Below are 18117 nucleotides of genomic sequence, written 5' to 3' on the forward strand. Positions count from 1 at the left end.
TTCAGTCAACTTAACCTTTTCTGGACCGGAGGGATTTACCCCCTAAATGACCAGGCATATTTTGCAATTCGGCACTGCGTTACTTTAACGGACAATTGCGCGGTTGTGCGATGCTGTACCTCAATAAAATTGATGTCCTTTTTTTCCTCACAAATAGAGCTTTCTTTTGGTGGTATTTGATCACCTGTGCGATTTTTATTTTTTGCGCTATAAACAAAAATAGCGACTATTCTGAAAAAAAACAATATTTTTCACATTTTGCGATATGACATTCCCAAAAAAAAATTAAAAATCAAAATGTAACATTTTAGGCCAATTTGTTTTCTGCTACATATTTTTGGTAAAAAAAAAAAATCGCAATAAGCGTATTTTGATTGGTTTGCACAAAAGTTATTGTGACTACTAACTACGGCAAAGATTTGTCTTTTTTTTTTTTTTTTTCTTGTAATGGTGGTGATCTGCGATTTTTTTTTTTTTTTTTTTTTTTTTTTTTTGCGGGACTGCAGCATTGCGGCGGACAGATCCGGACCCCTGACTGACATTTTTGACACTTTTGTGGGGACCTGTGACATTACTACAGTAATCAGTGCTAAAAATATGCACTGTTACTGTAATAGTGACACTGGCAGGGAAGGGGTTAACAGTGTAGGTGATCAAGGGGTTAAATGTGAGCCTAGGGGGAGTGATTCTAACTGTAGGGGGGGACGTGGCTTGTGAAATGACCATAGAGACCTGTGTTCCTATATAGAAGGATCACAGGGGCTTTATGATCATTCCTGTGAGAAGAACGGTCTGCTGTATAGGCTTCCCCGCTGACGAGCGGAGGTGGGAGCGTGCCGCCGGCGGCACGCGCTCGCCCCCTAGCTTCCGGTGTGCGATCGACGTATAGCTACGTCGGTTTGCCCAGGAGCGGCTGCCTGCCGCAGTATAACTGTGGCGGGCGGTCCTAAAGCGGTTAAATACGACTAAAAAAAATTCAGATGGGAAACTAAAATGGCATTTTAGTCAAAAGACTATGACTAAAACTAAATCGAAAATTAACACTGATGAGATGACCGTTGCATATTACAATTTTATTTGTGGCTGTTTTTGGACTTTAAGGGTCCTTTCACACAAACAATCCGATCAGATCCGCCTGTCAGTTTTTCAGCCGGACCTGATCAGATGCTTCATGCATTCCTATGGGGCAGCGGATGTCAGCGGAGACATCTCCGCTGCTATCCGCTTCTGATCCTGTCCGTGAAATCTGGACAGGTGGAAACCCTATTTTCCATCCGTCCATCGGATCGGACAGGCAATCCGTTCTCATCCGATTCCCCCATAGAGGACAGCGGGGATTTGACAGCTCCGTCTCCGCACACAGAGCAGAGACAGAGCTGTCATCCGCCTGCTCAGCAGGGATCGGTGGATCGATCCCCCGCTGAGCAGAATGGCTCCGTCGGATGCGGGCTGTGTGAAAGGACCCTAAAGCTGTTTTCTAGACTGTTATAAAAACATTAATCCTGGCACATTAATCAAAATATTATATTTCTAAATAAGGATAGAATAGGTACCCAAATGCATGTTTATATTTGCTTCCAGTAACCCCCTGCAGAGCAATAATTGTGCTGCTAGTGGGAGAGACAGCAGTAAGAGGTAAACTTTCTAATGTGTTGCACTTGGCTGTAAATCTAACCCTGCAAGCTTAAAGGCCAGAGGAGAGAGCTGAGTGATGATGGTCTGTGGTGATGCTTCTTACATGTCCAGTAAGGAGAAAAATAAATTATTATGCTTACATTTAAAATAAAATGTGTCCATCCAATTTTCCATTGTACAATACATGTGTACATTTTCTGCATAGTACACAAGAAGATTATGGTGCCTCTTTTAGCCTTTTGTAATCATATATGTGTAATCACACATTGGTAGGGTAGCAGATATGTATGCTTACCTGGTGCTAGAAACGCTTATCTCAGCAAAGTCATTTTAGTTTTACCAAAAAAAAATCTGTGATTGCCTCATTGTGTAGAAGCTATTATTTATTTATTTTCTTGTTAATGTTTCTTAGACATAGTGTCACATACAATTGAATCACATTGTGTAACCTAACAGAAAAGCCTGTAATATGTCTAAAACTGTAAAGTCATACATTTTTTTTAAACATTTGTCTGCAAAAATGTGGTTTCCTTGGAAGCTTGGCATGTTAAACTAGTATCTAAAGCACAAGCAATTGTTCATTAAAATTAAAGGAAGCGTTAAACTCGGAGCATTAATGTCTGTAGTTTCAGCACACGATACTGCCATTTCCATCTCCAGAACTGAATGTCCTAATAGGAAATAGACAATAAAGTAATGTTATATATAAGGTAATTAAGCAGATCCCAAGCAGTTAAAACAGTCAGCTCCATAGAGAAATAATTACAAGTGCGCTACAGTAAGTGGTTGGCAGCACGTGTTGCCATAGGAACGGAAGTCTGAATTCCTGCATCTTGCTCACAAATAGAATTTACTGCTGGTGAATGGGGGTGGGGGCATTCAGAGTTAAACTGGAAATGTATTATTCATTTAATATAGCATGTTTTCACTTGTTATGTCTATTGATATACAGTGTTTATGCTTTAAAAAAGTCAGGAACGTCAGAGACCATGATTTGGAGGGATTGAATGAATCACCCTTTTGTGTACAATGGCTGGGCACAGAGCCGTTTCTCTATACCTGTGTATTTTTGTAACATCTGCAAGACTAAAAATGCTCCCTCATTTAATTTTATTATTTAGTAGTAATCTGTTTTGGAACCTGCCTAGATTGTGGCAATGATGTTGGCCTAAGTTAAATTGAAAAAAAAAAAAATGCCATCTTCAGTAAAAAAAAAAAAAAAAAGACAACTTGTACCTGCACAGCTCATCATATAATTTACCATACATCTTTGGTCATTTTAAAATGTTAACCAATAGAAACTAAGCTCTGGAAGCTCTGTAGCCTGGGGTGCTCTTGTTATGCAAATCTCTACCAGCTTTTGTGTTGTGATAGTTGATCCAGCCTCCTCTCCCAACCCCCACGAGGCTGCCTATCGAAGTTTTGGGCTACATTCCAGTTCTTATTTTTTTTACTTGCAGGTCTGAAAAGGAACCATGTTACACAGTTGGTTTCCTTGTAAACAGGGATATGTTTTATTATTCCAGTTTTACAAATTAAATCTTTATCGGATTAATGATTTCTGCTGTTAGGCTCATATTTATATTGATAACATTATTTAGGAGGTCACAGATTTATTTTCTTGCTTTAACATTATGTATTGCTCTGCTATTGTTCAATGTCCAGGGATTAGTTTACTGTGATATAACCTCATAGAAACTATACTTGCGTTGTGCTTGGAGCTTTAGCAGTACAGCTTCTATTGTGTTGCTTAAGTGCCTAAAGCTGTGATTTTGTTTAATTGCAGCTGTTGAGAAAGCGTCACATTGGAAACGATATTGTGACAATAGTGTTTCAAGAGCCTGGAGCCCAGCCGTTCAGTCCCAAGAATATCCGCTCTCATTTCCAGCATGTTTTTGTGGTCGTAAGAGCGCACAACCCATGCACGGACTCTGTCTGTTACAGGTACGGTTCCCCAGTGAATGGCCACTTTGCATGCCACTTGAATTTTTATATTAACTTCAGTGATAGGATCTGTGAAGCACATGATGGCTTTTTCACTTGGTTGAGCTCAGCTATTAACCATGTGCTGTCATGGAGAATGTCATTCATAGGCATTAAGTGAAGAGCATGACAACAGAGTTTTTTTTTTTTTTTTTTTTTTTTTTCACTTTCTGCTTTTAGGTCGGTCTCCATTTAACTGCATTGTTCATTGAACTGTGGTGTGCACTATACATAAGTTACCAATAGCAGATCAGCTTTCAGTCTTCTAAGTATCTAAAATCGAATTTTAGGTTAGTTGCTTAGTTTATTTACTCAGCTCTTTGCACTGCTCTTACATATAGATCCATTTGTAGCTTAATTAATTTTGAGAATTTATGCTCTATAACACATTTTTGAAAATTGTGTCAGACTTAAAGTATTGCTCCTATAATATACACTTGATTGTAAAAATGTATACGTGCGCAATTTTCATCAGCTTTTAACAGGAAGATTGGATGAGCGAACATCCATACAATTGCTAGCATATAGCTTACACAAACCTATAGAGTGGCTAAATGTCCAGATTGTACATAGATTGAACACATTAACATGTAACAGTGTAAAACATGAATGACAGTGCTAATGCCATTTCTGCCCAATAGTGTATTCTGTTACTTAGCTGTTATGGTGCCCATAGGTTATAGTCTTAAGATTGGGCAGTTGGAAGACTAGATCAGATGGCAGTTGCGATATTTATAGACACTTTTGGATGCACGTAACGATAACCACACCTCAGACAATTAAACATACATGACAAATAATTAGGACTTGCAATTGCAGACGCATACACTTTTGCAATATGCAATGTATGTGTATGGTAGAAAAATTCTACCAGGTTCAGGAAGAGCATATAAAAAAGTTATATGGTTCTTGTAAAGTCAAAACCTCAAGAACCAATTGGCTTGTGCAAATACTGCCCATGAAACTGGTGGCATTTTATATTTGTGTGTGGTTTTGGAGTTGTGGTAACCACTTGTAATCCCTGGGGCTATTTTAGCAGTGCAGTCATAAACTTTAAGAATTCTGGTTAAGAGATTTTCTCTTTTTGTTTTATGTGATTGTATGTATATTCATACATAATTTTGAAAAATAATTAAGCAGTTGAATTTTACATATAGTTTAATTTCCCTCACACTTTGGTGATTAGCTTTACTCATGTGCTATTTAGGTAAATAAAGGTTGAAGAGTGCTTGTTTTTAATACTTCTATTGAATGGACTTAAGATTTCTGTTTTTCTTTTGTAGCATTGCTGTTACACGGTCAAGAGATGTGCCTGCCTTTGGCCCACCAATCCCAAAAAGCTTTACTTTTCCGAAATCCACTGTGTTCAGGGACTTCCTTTTAGCTAAAGTTATTAATGCAGAGAATGCAGCTCACAAGTCTGAAAAGTTCCTAGCAATGGCAACGAGGACCCATCAAGAGTACCTGAAAGACCTTGCAGAAAAAAATGTCACAAACACCTCTATTGACTCATCTGGAAAGTTCCCATTTATCTCACTGGCCTCAAAGAAAAAGGAAAAGGCAAAGCCATACTCATGGGCTGAGCTGTACAGCACAGGAGCGATTGTATGGGGTGTGCAAGTTGAAGACTTCAGTAATGCTCTGGAAGTTGATTGTCTTTTATGCATTTCAAATGAAACACTGGCCCTGATTGATCAAGAGACAAAAAGTGTTGTCTTCAACTGTTCAAGCCGTGATATTATAGGATGGACGTCCAACAACACGACTATTAAAATGTTCTATGAGCGAGGGGATAGTGTGTTCATAAGAAGTTATAGCCACAACACAGATGATATAAAGGAGATTGTCAAGAGGCTGGAAGTAAGAAAAGTCACCTAAGTTCTAAAAATGTTTCTCTGTCTATAAGTTTAGTAATAAATATATTACACACAGGTGACACCATTTATCTCTCTCATGGAGCGGGGGTATTGAAATGCAAATTCCATTATTAACTATGGGCACTTTTTGGCCAGGTAGCAAATTTAGACATTGCATACTGGGACCTATACCACCACTGGGGTGTCCAGACTCTTAATTACTGTTGCATTGCATTTAATATTACAGATATCAGGTATTGATGGATTTGATGTTTTTAATTTCTTTACTAATCACTGAGAGGTTCTTTCCAATATAGACAGGCTGCTACACAGAATACAAGCAATACTAGTGATCTCAAGTGCTTTAATTTTAAAAATGCTTTATTTACCCAAAATACCTTTACCATGGGAGGGGTATAACAGAGATAGTGTTCAGATCTACAAGAGGTTCAAAGTAGTATAATAAAAGCAGTGGGATTGTCTGCATTGCCTTGCCTTTCTAAGTCACTTCCACTGTGTTTATACATTTTTGAATATTTGTCTCTACATCACTAACCGCATTTTTAAATTTCAGATCATCACTAAAGGTTGTGAGACAGTGGAAATGACACTGCGAAGAAATGGACTCGGACAGCTTGGCTTCCATGTTAATTATGAAGGCATAGTTGCAGAGGTAGAGCCTTATGGTTATGCATGGCAGGCTGGTTTAAGGCAAGGAAGCCGTTTGGTTGAAATCTGCAAAGTTGCTGTAGCCACCCTGAGCCATGAACAAATGATTGACCTCCTTAGAACATCAGTGACAGTTAAAGTTGTCATCATCCCTCCACATGATGATGGAATCCCACGCAGGTATACATTTAGGGTTTTTGTTTATTTAGATATATGTAAGATCTTAAACACAGAAATTGTGCTAGTATAGCCCACAGAAGACCTAAAAAGAACAGCCAATAGGCATCTCTCCAAATATCAGTTGATCGACTTGCTCTAAAAAGACCACAAAACTTCCCAAAGATCTTTTATATCTCTTCCTCCACACAGATATTGGATTCAGATCTACAGAAATAGGATTCAGGTATCATGTGGGGAAGTATATATTGTGCATTTTATTTTATCTTAAATAGCCCTAGGGACAGGTACTTTGCACCTAGATTGTTTTATATTAGAGAACAGAAGTGTCTAGTCCTTTCTTTTGCAGAGGTTAAGACGAGGACAATTCTATGAAATTTTCCCTAATGTTTTCATACTGTTTGTTGTGCATTTTTATATGTATATTGATATACATAATGAAGGTAGCTATCGAATTTGCATTCAACACTCACTTACTACAGTACAGACATAAATGTTCCTGACTGTGAAAGTTGAGTGAAGCTGAGTTGAGTGAATGCTCTCACTTATTCTTTCTGGCAGTATGAAATCTGTTAGTAGCGCACTTTCCATTGTAACTTCAGCTGAACAAAAATTAGATCAGATCTAAACTAGGCAAGTCTCTAAATGACATGATGTTGATCTAGTGGCAGAAAATAAAAAGTGTGATTTTTTTTTTTTCCTGTACCTAAATAAACAACAAAACATGGCATATAAAAATAAAGCCTACAAGGGATACTGGCATTTTTACTTTATTGTAACATATTATGAGCATCAAAAGCGCAAGACCTGAAAGAGGGAAAAACAGAATAACCTGTTATGAACAAAGTGAAGAGGGAACTAAAACATAAGGAACCTCTTTCTTTTATATATGTTGTGATCAGCTGGTGTAATTGACTAAAAGTCTTACGCCCACAATTAAACAGCTGCTCATTAGTAACAAAAATGCTAAAAATTGTTTGGCTGTATAAACATAAAATAAAATAAAAACAGCCCCTAAATATTCTCAATGCTAGCCTAATTATTTGTGAACAAATAAAGTCCTCTTATGTTACAATTACTACAGTTAGGAGTCCTTGTGTTCCGAAAATCTTCCAGTAAAATTAATTCACAACCAGTGATATGTACCAGTGCCTTCACCGCAGTGGAAATCTCATAACCCCAAAACTCTCCACCCACCTTTATAAAAAAATTCACCAGATATGGAGGACCTAAATTGACGTCCTTGATAAAGTCCTAAGGACAAAGCTAGTTGAGTGAGACCTAGCAAGATACAACAGCACACCATGTGAACGGCACACACACAGAAGGAAATTCCAGGTTTAGCGGCATCACTCCTCACCCTCCCGCTCCTTTATGGGGAATGTTGCTTTGGAACTAAAAGTACCCATATACTGTGTCAAGGCAATTTTGAGACCGTGCAGAGACTGTGTGCTTTTTAGTTGTAATGGTCTCCAACCACAGGTTTAGTATTCATCCTTCTAAGGACCTTTTAAATTGTATTTCTTTTTTGTGTGTCTAGGAAGATTTGGTCTCATTTAATTTATTGCAGCGGTGTACTGCCAATGTTTTTTTTTTTTTTTTAGCCAACACATACACTCTGAAGGGGTTCTGCCAAGTTAAAAAATATGGGAGCTGCTATTGCTGACTTATTTTATGGAAAATGCGTGATCCAGGGCTGCCTTCCTTATCCTTTCCTTACTACTTAGTGAGTAACCTGGAAAACATATGCACATATTGCATGATGTTCTGGGTGAGTGACTAGATATGAACTGAAGCAGGGATAAAAATTACATTGGTGGCTCATGCACCTTTAAAAGTGAATCCAATAGTAGCTCCCTTCATTCTTTGTTGACCAGTTTCTTTTAAGATGTTGAATGGTTTTAAAAACAGTTTTTTTTTTGTGTTGTGTTTCATGCTTGTTGTGACTAACCTGTTTTTGCCATATTTGAATGTGGCTCATAAGCTGCCAAGGCTTGTGAAATCTTTAATCTGGCATTAACATTATTGCAGCAGATAACTTCATAATGTCAAAACCTTAATGGGATGGTCTTTGAAGGGATATTTACTCTATTGCCTATAATATATGAAAGGGAAAAAGAAATAGCCCGTTTTGCTTTGAATCCATGCGTCGTTTGACAACTTATTTATTTTTTTAAAATAGAGGTTGCACAGAGACGTATCGCATGCCAACAGTGGAATACAAAGTAACCGAGGGGATCCCATATGAGTTGAAATTCCCTTTCAGGAACAACAACAAGTGGCAAAGAAATGCAGCGAAGGGCGAGGCTGCTGGGCTTCGACAAGTTCCTTCTCAGCTACAGAGCCCTGCATCTTCAAGGGTCTCCTCTGTTAAAGGCGATTCAAAAATACAGACACCAGAACGTTCCGTAAACATTCCACGAAGTATTTCCAGCGATGGACGTCCTCTGGAGAACAAGAGGTGGGATCATAAAACAAAAGTATCTTTTGCTCTTGCCTTTGCCCAGGCATATTCCAGACCAATTACATGGGGTGTGTGCTGCCACATAGGTTTGTATATGGATTTTAAGACATGCAGAAAAATCTCTGTGTGATACCAAACAATTCTGACACAATGGTTCATAATCACTAGTATGTTGTCAAAAACATCTGGCTGTATTTAGCCACCTTTGAAGATAATGCCTGATGTCTTTAAAGCCAATATATTACCTTAAAACTACAGAGCTGAGATCATTAAACATATCTAATTTTAATACATCTAATTTAATAATTCTGTAACATTTTCTTATGTGCAAGGTTGAACATTTAAAATGTATAAATATGTATTCAACAAGCTGAGAAATCTGTATGTTTACATTTTTATCTAAACTGAGGTACAGCTTATATCTTTATTGTACAGTGCAGGACATAGGCTGATATTCATAGACTATGGATTATAGGCTTCTACCTTCAGAGAATTGGACACTGGAAAAGCTTTTGGACATGTCCCCAGATGTTCCCCTATAACCCTACCCTATTCCGTGAGTCCTCCGCTTTCTTTCTATTGTCCTTATGCGTTTGAGGAGATTTTTTTTTTTTGCTTAACCGGTTTCCCTTTTTTGAACTCTTTAATCAATGTTTACTATAACATTGGAAACCGTGCATACTGATTGGTGTAACCTCTGTAACACCTTAGAAACCATACCCAGATTTAATGCTATGAGGGCGGCCTATAATATAGCTTCTGGCACAGGATCATGCCAAGGCGCTCACCTTGGCACTAAGTGCAGTGCATGTGGTTAGCTGCAGGGTGCTATACAAGTCCATGACCATAGTCTATTACTATGTATCGCGGACCCTGAAAACCCCTCTGGGGGAGGTATGCTTACCGTGATGGGTGAAGGCTCAACCCACATAGGTTTTTTTTTTATTTTTTAGGACTTGGAAAGATAAGACATGTTTGTCCTGTTATCAGACATATACTGCAGCCCTTATTCGGAGAATCAATATCTACATTACTTTAAATACACTTTTAAGTGTCTCCTAAATAGTATTCATTTTGTGCAGGAAACCCAGGAATGTCTTTGTTTACTCACTTCTCAAGTGTTTAAAGTTTTAAACTAGGTGATTACAAAATTCTGAGCTTAGTCTCAGGTTGAAGACTAGGTGTTATATCACAACACAGGTCGCACTTTTGCCACTACTTCTGCCTTTATAAGACTGCAGAGAGAGCGAGATATCCTTTTTCCCCCTTTACAAATCATTAGTAAGACCTCATCTGCAACATGCAGTTCAGTTTTGGGCACCAGTTCACTAAGATGATATTGGGGAACTGGAGACAGCGCAGAGAAGGGCAACCAAACTGATAAGAGGCATAAAGGAGCTCAGCTCTGAGGAAATATTAGAGGAACTGAATGTATTCTTTCATGAGAAGAGGAGATTAAGGGGGGATATGATCAACATGTATAAATACAAAAGTGGTCCATATTGTGAACTCTTCGTTGAGTTATTAACTTTAAGGCTATCACAGAAGACAAGGGGGCACTCTTTACATCTGGGAAAAAGTGATTTATTCTCTAAATATGGAAAGGCTTCTTCATGGTAAGAGCTGTGAAAATGTGGAATAGACTCCTTCAAAAGCTGCTTCTGGCTAGCTCAGTAGATTGTTAAAAAAAAAAAAGCCTGGACTCTTACCTACTTATATTTAATATAACTAGATACTAATATTTATATGTAAAGTTGATCCAGGAAGTATCTGGTTGCATGTTGGGGGATCAGGAAGGGAATTTTTCCCCTGCTGGAGCAAATTGAATCATACTTTATGGGGTTTTTTTTTTGCCTTCCTATGGATTAACTGTGGGTATAGGATTGTGTATATCATTTTTGTTCCCCCTTTTATTGGTTGAACTGGATGGACTGGTGTCTTCTTTTTAATTGGACTAACTATGTAACTTAGGCACTTTTTACCAGGATGAGATTGCAGGAGGATGGTTGACACTTAATTTGCTGTGTATCCCTCTCCGGGCACACTAAGGGCTAATTCACATCACTTAGAGTCCAGTGCATTTTTGTGGTGTGAACTGGCCCTTACCCAATTTTCACATCCATCTCTGAGAGTGCCACAGGGAAATACACTCGCAGGTAGCAACATGCACGCACAAAGGAACCGTTCACTTTGCTAAGGCTGGTAAAACACTCAAGCTGCAACAGGATGATGATGCTTCTCTTACAGTGGCACAGGACTGTTTTAACAGTGGCCTCTGCATCCAATTGTACTTCTATCTCAGGAGTTGAACAGGCAGCCTACCTGAATAAGGCAGATTTCTCTGCAACTATGTCTTTTGGCGTGAGATGGAGTTAGAGGAGTACATCCAGGGAGCATGTTCAAAAGCTTTACCAGTGTCCACCTGAAGACCGCAGCTTCAGGACTGGAAATATCCAGTCTGTGTCTTGTACTGTACTCCAAGATAAGGGATTTACAGGTAAGTCAAAATTACATTTTTATGAGTAAGACAAACTGCCATTGCAATGTGGGTATTGATTTTTTTTCTTTTTGTTTGTAAAACCTACTTAACTATGGTGAGGTTTGAAGGAAATCTCATTGATGACCTCTAAAGAAGACCATGTCCAATTTAAACTGAGCATATGATTAGAAAAATGCATAGGTCAAGTTTAGACCTTATGTCAAAACAATCTTGGTTCAGTGATCTGGGCAGTTGAAGTTATTGGTAAATCTCACATTTTCTGGTACAATTGAGCTTTGCCATGCTTCCTTTCATGTCTCAAGCCTTCCCTATTAGTGGCGGAGGCCAGCTATTAAAGAACCATCTTTGGTTAAGTAGCCAAGAGATATTTTAGGAATTGGCAAATACAACTTATTTTAGGCAATTAGTTTCAACCACTGCTGACTCCAGTTTGTTCAACTGTGGCACAGTAAAAGTAGAGTTAAGCAGCTTGCATTTTAGTTTAAAATGTTTAGTTTTTGCACAAAATGTATTATTGTAGACTTGCCACAATGGCCAGACATTAGCTGGTTCATGTTCTTCTAAAATGCCAGAATGAGTTTTTGAATTGTAAAACGTCTTGGCTTTTTTAAAAAACTTTTACCACATATTTCATTTTAAATCATCATCTTGGCTGCATGTGTTTCATGCTTTCCTTTTCTCCCTTTGATAGCTACTCATATATTTTTTTTTATAGCTAAGTAAGCTCTGTCATACTGTGTGCAATAAACCTGTCTTATTTGGTTTAAATAAGGCTGTCTCCAGGTTCAGAGATTTATGTCTCTGTGTCATCTGTGGCTCTTGGACGATCTCAGCAAAGTCGTAGCTCTCCTAGCAGTCTTTCCACCTCCAGTGATACCGGCTCCAGTGGAGGGTCCCAGCGCAGGCAGAAATCCATGCCTGAAGGGTATGTTTTTTCCTCCATGTTGTACCACAAACATTTTGGCATTGGGATTTGTATGTTTGTGTTGCCTTCTAGTTGCCTTCTAGTTGTTTCTAAGTAGTTTTCTATTTCTGGACACGCTATATCTGTTTTCTTTGGATAAAAAACCTTTGTATTCAGCCTTTCAGCCCCGGGAATATGACTGTGACAGGAGCAGCCACTTGTAAATCCCCTTTTTTGCAAATCCCTTTTTTTTATAGTGAAAAAGGGTTTCTTTTTCACTATATGGGCTTTCAGAGTATGAAATTCCCTGTTGGTGGGATGGTAAAATCCAACAGTCAATAGTGGATGCTGTTATAAGTAGAAATTAAAATTCCAGGTATGCTAGGAGGGGTTTACCATTGGAGTGATTGATCAAAAGAAAATAGTCTGACTCCCATCAATGAGACCTATAAAGGCTTTTTTATTCTGCTATTGTGCGTGGATTTAAATTGGCATTTGCCTTGGCTAAGTGTATTGTCCTCCTGTAGATCAGTATTAAATATGAAATCTCTTTTGGCTCTGGTTTTTGTGGTTACGTTTTATATTAAAACTTTGACAATTGTCTGCCAAAATTGTATACAGTGTCTTGTGATTAGCCTTATTTTGAGTACATCTTTCCCAGTCTGGTTGTACTTTGAGTTGCCAATAACAACCTGGCAGGCCCAGTAACGTGTACAAAAAAAACTAAATTGAGGCAGAGCTATCATTATGAGAATAAAAGGTTAGTCAGTATAATTCATGTTAGTTTTCTTTTCATATTACATTGATCGCTCTGCATTTAGAATTCCATCTACAGTTTACTTCACTTTGTCTTGGCGCACCATATTATATGTACATATTAGAGTCATTGGCATGCATGTCAGCAAGAACTAGCGCATAAATGTGCATGTTATACTGCATGCTTCCCTCTGGCTTGACCAAGCTGTCACCAGCAGATACAGTTGTTGTAAGATCATTAACCTGTTTTTCAGCAGTTGATTTCTGGCACCTCTCAACTGGTAACTGGTGCTTACAAAACAAATTACTGCTTTTATACTTGCGTTACCATATATATAGTGGCAAGAAAAAGTATGTGATCCCCTTGGAATTAAAGTGGAGCTACACTGCATCTGAGCAAAAAACACAAATTCATTTTTAATCAAAGCAAACTCCCCCATCCATCCATGTCATCATTCTTTATTTTGTTGAGAAATCACTTTGAACCCTCCCATGGCCACCTTGAGTAAGGGCAGAGGATTTATCTACCATTTACTTCCTGGAATCCATCTGCCCTTAGCTCGGGCAGGAGGGTGTGCTAAGCTCAGAAAACCCCTTCTCCCCTCCTGAAGTCTCCTGGAAGGTATGACATCATTTGCCTAGGCACAGAAACCAGGAAGTAACTGAGGAAATGTTTACCAAAACAAGTGAATCCATATCCTCATCTAAGTCAAAAACAGTGTGCATAAGCTGAAAACACACAAACCTAACTTTTCAAGTCTTTATTAAGCACACCTAATTCACAGTGCTGGAGAAAAATGTAAGTGAACCTATAGACTAATTACTTCAAAAAAAGCTAATTGGAGTGAGTAGTTTGTACACCTAGAATCCAGTTACTGTAATGCGTTTGGAATAGATCTACTTTGATTAGTAAAACACTCAAACTTTTTAAGATTACAGTTTATAAAAAGCATCAGCTGATGTGAACCATTCCTCGCAAAAAGAGCTCTCTAAAGACATACAATCAAGAGTAGTTAATCTGCATAAGACTGGAAAAGGATACAAAGCAATCTCAAAGTGTTTAGGCATCCATCAGTTCACAGTTAGACAAATTGTTTTTTTAAATGGAGACAGTTTAGTACTGTAGCTATTCTTCCTAGAAGTAAGCACCCAGGCAAGATTATATTTTATCTTTATATTTCTGACACTTGTTCACTTTTTATGCCTTCTACCACTCTATAATTTTTTTCTATTTAGAGAGGGTTCACACTGGTGTGCTGAGGTTTGGGTGCAGCAGGATTTATATGTGTTTTACGCAGTTTTTGGTGCGGTCCCATTGACTTCTATTAGACCATGCGTTTTAATGAAAGCGTATCAAAGTATTTCGTGCTGCATGTTTGATACACCCTTAAGAAAACGCACAGTCTAATAGAAGCCAGTGGGATTGCAGCTAAAACAGCGGGTTAAAAGTGGATACAATTGCGCTGCAGCACATCAGTATGAGCCTCACCTTGTGTGTGGAATCTGCATTTCTGCAGCATGACTTGAAGGCTGAGTGGCATATATAGCATCTACTATATATCAGAGTAGGGAATTGAGATATGAACTTTAGCATCTTCTGACAAGAATGGCTCATTAAATTCCAAATATATTCACAAACCTAACTTGACCCACCAAGAAACAGTAGCACAGTTACGAAAATCAATACCTTTTATTTACACTTGTTAATCATCTCAGATAAACAGTCACTATCTAAGCTAAAAAGGTTTGTTTTATTAATTGTTTTCATTGCTGTATAATATAAGCATTTTAGAACTTTGGTAGTCATACAAAAAACTTGAAGCTACGAATCTGATTTTATTTGCACTGCCTCAAATATTTTAATAAGACAAAATATGCTAAAAGCTAATTTCCAGGTTTCTTTTCACTTTAAATCAGAGATGTATAGTAACAAAGTAGAACTACTTAAGTACTGTACTTAAGTACCGAAATGCGGTATCTGTACTTTCCTAGAGTAGAATTTTTTTCTCCTACTTCTACTTTTACTTCACTACATTTTTTCGATGATTTCGATACTTCTACTCAAGTATTTTTTTTTTGTGCTGCATAGTTACTCGTTACTTTTAAAAAAATTACCACTGCCAGAACAGTAGATGGCAGGTTGCATAAAGCTCAAAAAAATGTGTATAATGTCATTTGTAAATCAGCGCATACGAAAATAAAGGCTGTGTATAATAAAAGCTGCTATACCAAATCTTTCCAATAAAAAGAAAATATGAAACAAACAAATAAATGGTGCTACAGCGCTTAAAGTGCATCAAGAAACTACTAACAAACACAGGTTAATCATTTGAATAAATCATTTGAAATAATAAAAACAATATGATGTTCATACTTTTGACTTCTTTCTTTAATAACTACATAACACAGTACTTGTACTTCTACTTTCAGTACTTGAGTAGAAATTTTTTTTCAAAACTACTGGTACTTTTTACTTTTAGTACTTAAGTAGCAAATTTTTTGAAAAAACTACTTGCAATACTTAAGTAAAAAAAATGTTGAATACTTTAGTACTTCTACTTAAGTAACTTTTTCTGCGAGCACTTCCACTTCTACTCAAGTAATTTTTTGATCGAGCACTTGTACTTTTACTCAAGTAGAAATTTCGAGTACTTTATACAAGTCTGCTTTAAATAGTTAATTTGGACCAAAGTAGCCCAAACATGTTTTCTTTTGTTCATCGATGCACACAGTGCTCCATAAATCATAACTACTGGGCTATATGGTGTCCTCCAGGAGTAGGATTAGGCAGAACAAGAAACACCTGGCTACGCCCATGGGCCATACTCGGCTTGGTATATAACTCCCCTCTCTGCTCTAGGTAATCAGTCTTAATCTGTCTAGTCAGGAGTAAGGACCTAGGCTCCCGGCTGGGATCTCTGGTCCTAGCAATTTTTTCTTACTCCCTACATCTTTTTTGTTTTTTCTCTCCGGAGATCTACAATCAATTGCCGGGCTGGGCGACGGACTGGATAAGCCAGGGAGCCCGTGCAGACCGCAGCTACATGCTAGGTCAGCCACGACATAGCCTCACGGACAGAGGCTGGCCCGTGAGTTAAACATCTTGCAGGGTCGCATACGACCAGCTTGGATCTGAGTCACCAGCTCCCCTACTTCAGTGGCGAGGATCATGTCTGGTGCGTTCCCCTTTTGGTGTTTTTTTGGGGTGGACGCGGGTAAAATCCAGGGACGGTCGGACCTGCCTGCAGGTTCCATCCTTAAATCCCTTAGTGAGCTGGGCTTCCCTCACTCCTTTTCTCCCTGTCTGGCCTTGGAGTCTAGTGGGGGTCCCAGGGCAGAGAATGCAGCGGAGACCCCTGGGGTCTCCCCCTGCTATCTCCACTCTGTAAGGGTCCTAGGATAGTGTGTGTCCTGCCCTGGTAGTCTGGAGGGTTCCAGTGTAGGAGACCCCTAGGTGCATGCCCTAATTGGTTACAGTGTGGGTGTAGTGCAGGGGGGTCCCAGTTCAGAGACCGGTGCAGAGTGGGCAGCGGAGTCTCCCCTAATGTGTCCTACCTTCAGGGGGGTCCCCTTGCACCGGTTGTTGCATTGCAGAGGGCACAGGGAAGATCCTGGCAGCATGCTTCAGCATTTGTAGTTGATGGTGGCCATTTTCCCTTAGTCTGGCTGATCTCCAGTTGGCCACCATGTTTGTGTAGCCCGATGATGTCACAGGGGCCATTTTCCCTTAGTCAGGGAGACGCTGGAGACAACCTCTTCTTTCTCTCTCTCCCCAGTTTCCTCTTCCTGTGCCCAGGACATATAAACAGGGATGGCGCCCATGATGATGCTGGGTTCCAATTCTTGGCGCTCCTCCAGTCGGTAAGGTGATACCTTGGGGGGTCCCTGTTATCTCTCTCTTTGCTGATTGGTGCGTTGAGGGGATCCCTTAGTTGTGCCAAAAGATCGTTTTTGTACTGCAAGGTCTTTCTTTCTTTATGGAGCCTCAGAGTCACATCTCCCCCACTTACCCCCTCATGGTGGTGGCAGGTCCCTTGGAAACCCCAGCTTCCCACGGTTGCACTGACGGCAGTTCTGCAGTCCTTAGTGTCCCGGGTCGAAGTGGTTTGAGGGCAAGGCCCAGGAGAAAGTGCACCCTGCCTTCCCCTGTTTAGTCTGTCCCCATCTGATTCTGAGCCCGATGCCGCTGTGGACGCGGTCCATCTAGGGGGACCTAATATCACTCCCCCAGGTCCATCCGATAGTGAGGATGATTCCTCCATGGTCGTAGCAGTGAATGGAAAAGTGCTGGTAGACACACTTATCACTGCAGTATGTGAGACTTGGAGGATGTAGCCACAGACGTGGCTGTGGCGTTTGGTACGCATAAGTCGTCTTGTACTCCAAAGGTGTTTCCTTATGTGCCGTATTTTGATAGATTTTGCTGTAAGGAATGGGAACAGCCAAAATTGCTCTTTGTGATCCCCAAAAGTTTTGCTGTACATTACCCTTTTGAGGAGTCCATTTTAAAAAGTGGACTATTTCATCAGTGGTGGACACTCCTGTTTTCAGGGTGAATAAAGCAACCGTGATCCCAGTAGAGGAAACCCCACCCTTTAACCACTTTACGTCTGCCTGCAGTAATATTACTGCGGCAGGGTGGCTCGTTATCGTCTGACGATGTAGTACTACGTCGTCAGACACTCCCCTTTCTCGGCGGAGCGCGCGCGCCGCCGGAGGCTCGCTCCCGCTGTTTTCAGTCACAGCAGGAGTCGGGCCAGGGGAGGAGCAGCGGCAATCGCCGCCGCTCTTCCCCGATCGTCGGGGATCTAGTGTGGAGATCCGCCTGCTTGTGTAAACCAAGCGGGCAGATCTCCTAAGTGACAGGCAGGATCAGATTGCAGGGTTCAGCATAGCTGAACCCTGGATCTGTCCTTAGGGCACTCAGTCACCTTCTCCCCCCCACACGTCAGTAAGCACCAGGCATACATTAACCCCTCCCTTTCCAATAAAATTAACCCCTTCCCTGCCAATGTCATTTTTACAGTAACAGTGCATATATATAGCACTGATTACTGCAGTAATGTCACTGGTACCCCCAAAAGTGTCAAAAATGTCAGTCAAGGGTCCGATCTGTCCGCCGCAATGTCGCAGTCCCGCAAAAAAAATCGCAGATCGCCGCCATTACGCATTA

The 18117-nt window shown here is 39.8% G+C and overlaps 1 protein-coding gene across 5 annotated transcripts in view; it reads left to right on the forward strand.

The window, feature by feature from the left end:
- Window positions 1-18117, forward strand: part of SIPA1L1 (signal induced proliferation associated 1 like 1) — a 469532-nt gene that overhangs the window by 322256 nt on the left and 129159 nt on the right. For 3 of the 5 annotated variants that reach the window (XM_082275708.1, XM_082275709.1, XM_082275712.1), the window contains exons 7-11: window positions 3422-3579; window positions 4902-5478; window positions 6049-6323; window positions 8503-8781; window positions 12057-12209. In XM_082275708.1, the coding sequence (XP_082131834.1) occupies window positions 3422-3579; window positions 4902-5478; window positions 6049-6323; window positions 8503-8781; window positions 12057-12209 (1442 nt within the window). The remainder of the gene's footprint in view (window positions 1-3421; window positions 3580-4901; window positions 5479-6048; window positions 6324-8502; window positions 8782-12056; window positions 12210-18117) is intronic. The other 2 variants (XM_082275710.1, XM_082275711.1) reach the window with 2 other exon arrangements.

This window comes from Pelophylax lessonae (genome assembly GCF_965119305.1).
Source record: "Pelophylax lessonae genome assembly, chromosome: 13".
In the NCBI taxonomy this organism is placed as follows: domain Eukaryota; kingdom Metazoa; phylum Chordata; class Amphibia; order Anura; family Ranidae; genus Pelophylax; species Pelophylax lessonae.